This window comes from Plectropomus leopardus, unplaced genomic scaffold (assembly GCF_008729295.1).
Source record: "Plectropomus leopardus isolate mb unplaced genomic scaffold, YSFRI_Pleo_2.0 unplaced_scaffold25272, whole genome shotgun sequence".
Taxonomy (NCBI): Eukaryota; Metazoa; Chordata; class Actinopteri; order Perciformes; family Serranidae; genus Plectropomus; species Plectropomus leopardus.
The window spans coordinates 1-2,783 of NW_024627460.1; the positions used below are offsets into that span (position 1 = coordinate 1).

The 2,783-nt window shown below is 38.1% G+C and overlaps 1 protein-coding gene across 1 annotated transcript; it reads right to left on the reverse strand.

Annotated features, from left to right (window-relative positions):
- Window positions 1-735: 735 nt before the first annotated feature.
- On the reverse strand, window positions 736-2,738 carry LOC121966624 (NADH-cytochrome b5 reductase 3-like; the record flags this gene model as incomplete). The annotated part of the gene is made up of 5 exons (XM_042516696.1): window positions 736-835; window positions 988-1,073; window positions 2,249-2,332; window positions 2,430-2,559; window positions 2,637-2,738. Coding segments are annotated over 5 exons (502 nt in total), but the record flags the coding sequence as incomplete, so codon positions are not given.
- Between the last annotated feature and the right edge of the window lie 45 nt (window positions 2,739-2,783).

Below are 2,783 nucleotides of genomic sequence, written 5' to 3' on the forward strand. Positions count from 1 at the left end.
TCCCAAAAACAACTGAAAACCACTTTAAACTGCATTAAATAGCCTCCAAAAAATGCCATAGCAAAGAAAGTTGCAAAAGGTGCCCAAAACTTTTTTCATGTAAAAATGTCAAAATATGACATGTCCCAAAAACAGCTAAAAACCACTTCAAACGACATAAAATAGCCTTCCGAAACACGCCATAGCAAAGAAAGTTGTAGCCCAAATGACTGTATGACGTGTCCCAACAACAGCAACAGCCGAAAACAACATTGTATAGAATGTCAAAAGTGGTCATCTGAGATGCCACACTGTACTATGATGGTTTTGTGGTATTTACGGTCATTTTGATGACACGCTATACTATGACGTTTTTGGGTTATTTTTGACGACATATATTCTACGTTGTTTTCAGCTCTTTTTTTGACATGTCACGTCTGACATTGTTGGACATGCTTTACTATGTCACTTCATAAATGCCAAACATCACTGTATACCGTCAACGGGACAGCTGCAATGTGGAACTGAAAACATGTAGAACATTTAAAGAATTTAAATATGTCTTTATAAAAAACACATTGTTGGACATGAGCTGGCAGAACAGAGAGGGACATGGTAGCTGCAGCAGCTGTTGATTTTAACCAACAAATCCTTCAACTCCAAAGATGCAGCAGGATCAAGGACAAAAGTAATTTTGTTTTTTAAACTTGGTTTAGACGTCACAATATACTGTTACTTTTTATTTCAGTACGGTACCTTCAGGTGCTCTGTCCACGGTGAACCACAGCTTGAACCGGTCCGGATTATTGACTTGAATCTCTTCCAACTCTGGTCTCAACAGGATGTCTTTCTCCGTCTGTGACAGGAAGAACCGCGTTTAAGCGCTCTACGTTCCACCTTTATCTAGTACGAACCACTCCTTCCCAATTACACAGGAAAACAAATACGTTACAATAACACTGACTTCAAACACCGTTGCATCGTGGGATACGGGCTGATGAAACTTACCTGGTTAGCGAACAGTAGGTGACACACCGTCTGGTCCTGAGGATCCTTCATCACAGCTGTGATGAGCTGCAACATGGGAGTGATCCCTGAGAGGAGACAGAGCAGGACGTGTTCATGTCCTTCGCTTCAGACATGGATCCTTCAAAGTACACACAATATGGGGCAAAAAGTATGTGGACATCTGTGTACTACGGTTCCAACAAAGAAAACTCTTCAAGCCTTTGAAAACTTGGCTTAACTGTTTGGGTATTACTCCAGAATAAATATTATGACAAAAAAAAGCAATAATAATAGATTAAATAAAAACATGTTTAGTTAAAAGTTATTACAACGGTTAAAAAACTCAGCCGACCTGCTTCATTAAGACTGTGTGGGTGTGGTCGGATCAGATAAGACAGACCACACTAACCGCAGAAAACTGTAAACATTACTGCAAACTCTGCCAAGTCGTAGGATAGCACGTCATAAAAGGTAAAAATGGAAAAAATAAAAACAAACAAAAAAGGCTAACAGAGTTATGTCATAAAAAGTTTAGAAAAGAGTCAAAGGATATAGAATAATTATAAGTTAAAGAGTTATAAAAAGTTTTTTTTTAAGTCTTATATAGTATAATATCCTATAAAAATGTTTTCAGTCATAGCAAAAATTAAAAAATCATAGTACAGTATACCATAAAAAGTACAAAAAAGAATTAAAGTCATAGCATTGTATGCCATAAAACAGTGAAAAAAAGTATTGTTTGTAATGAAAATAGTTTAAAAAAGTCAGTACAATATACCATTTTAAGTTACTACTTTTTGTCATATATGTTATTTTATCTTTTAATTTATGTTTTATTTTATTTTATGTTTTATTTGTTCTGTAGTTGTTTGTGGTCTAATTCTTTGTATTATTTTATACTGACAACATTGGGCCAAGCATATTTTAAAGTCACAGTATAATAAAAAAGTGTCAAAAATGTCTTTGTTTAGTATGTCAATAAAAAAGTGATCAAAAAACATCATAGCACAGTATATTATAAAGTGATTCACAGTATAGTATGTCATATACAGAGTCATCAAAGAAGCCAAAAAGTTTTAAAAAAAGTCACACTGGATGGATTTCATTTTACGCTAAAGGGGCCACGCAAAGTTTTCCTGAGGGCCACCATTGGCCCCTGGGTCACACTGACAGAAAATAATTTCTGCCATCAATCATAACTAAACTGGAGGATCAGGATCAGGATCAGGATCTGGATCTAGTAGTCTAGAAGTTTCCATACCTGTCCCTCCAGCGATCATGCCGACATGTTTGGCTGTCGTGGTCTCAGCTGGGGACTTTTTATCTGGTTGAATTGCAAAAACGCCTGTGGAGGGAAAGTTGCAGCATCAGATCAGGCAGCTGAAAGTCGGTTAGGAACGTTGTCTCTCCTCACGCCGTTTACTCGGACATCTGCTGCTTACCTTTGCCTTTGTAAACGAGAAGACCGCTGGGTCCTCTGAAGTCAATAGTGTCGTTGATCCTGAGGCTCTCCAAGTACTGACTCATCTTCCCCCCCTCGGGGAATTTAGGATGGACATCTTTAAAGTAAATCTGGCAACAGGAGGAACTAGTTTAGGAAAGTAAATGGAAATTCATACATACACAGAGAAAAACTGTTAAGGCCCTACCTTCACCACCAGGTCCACAAAACCTTTGTCATCATCACTGGACACCGGCGTGTACGGACGAACGACCAGCTTCCCGTCTATTCTCGCAGACAAATAGATATGCTGCCCTGAAGCAGAAACACGCAACAATGAGTGCCTCACTTTAAC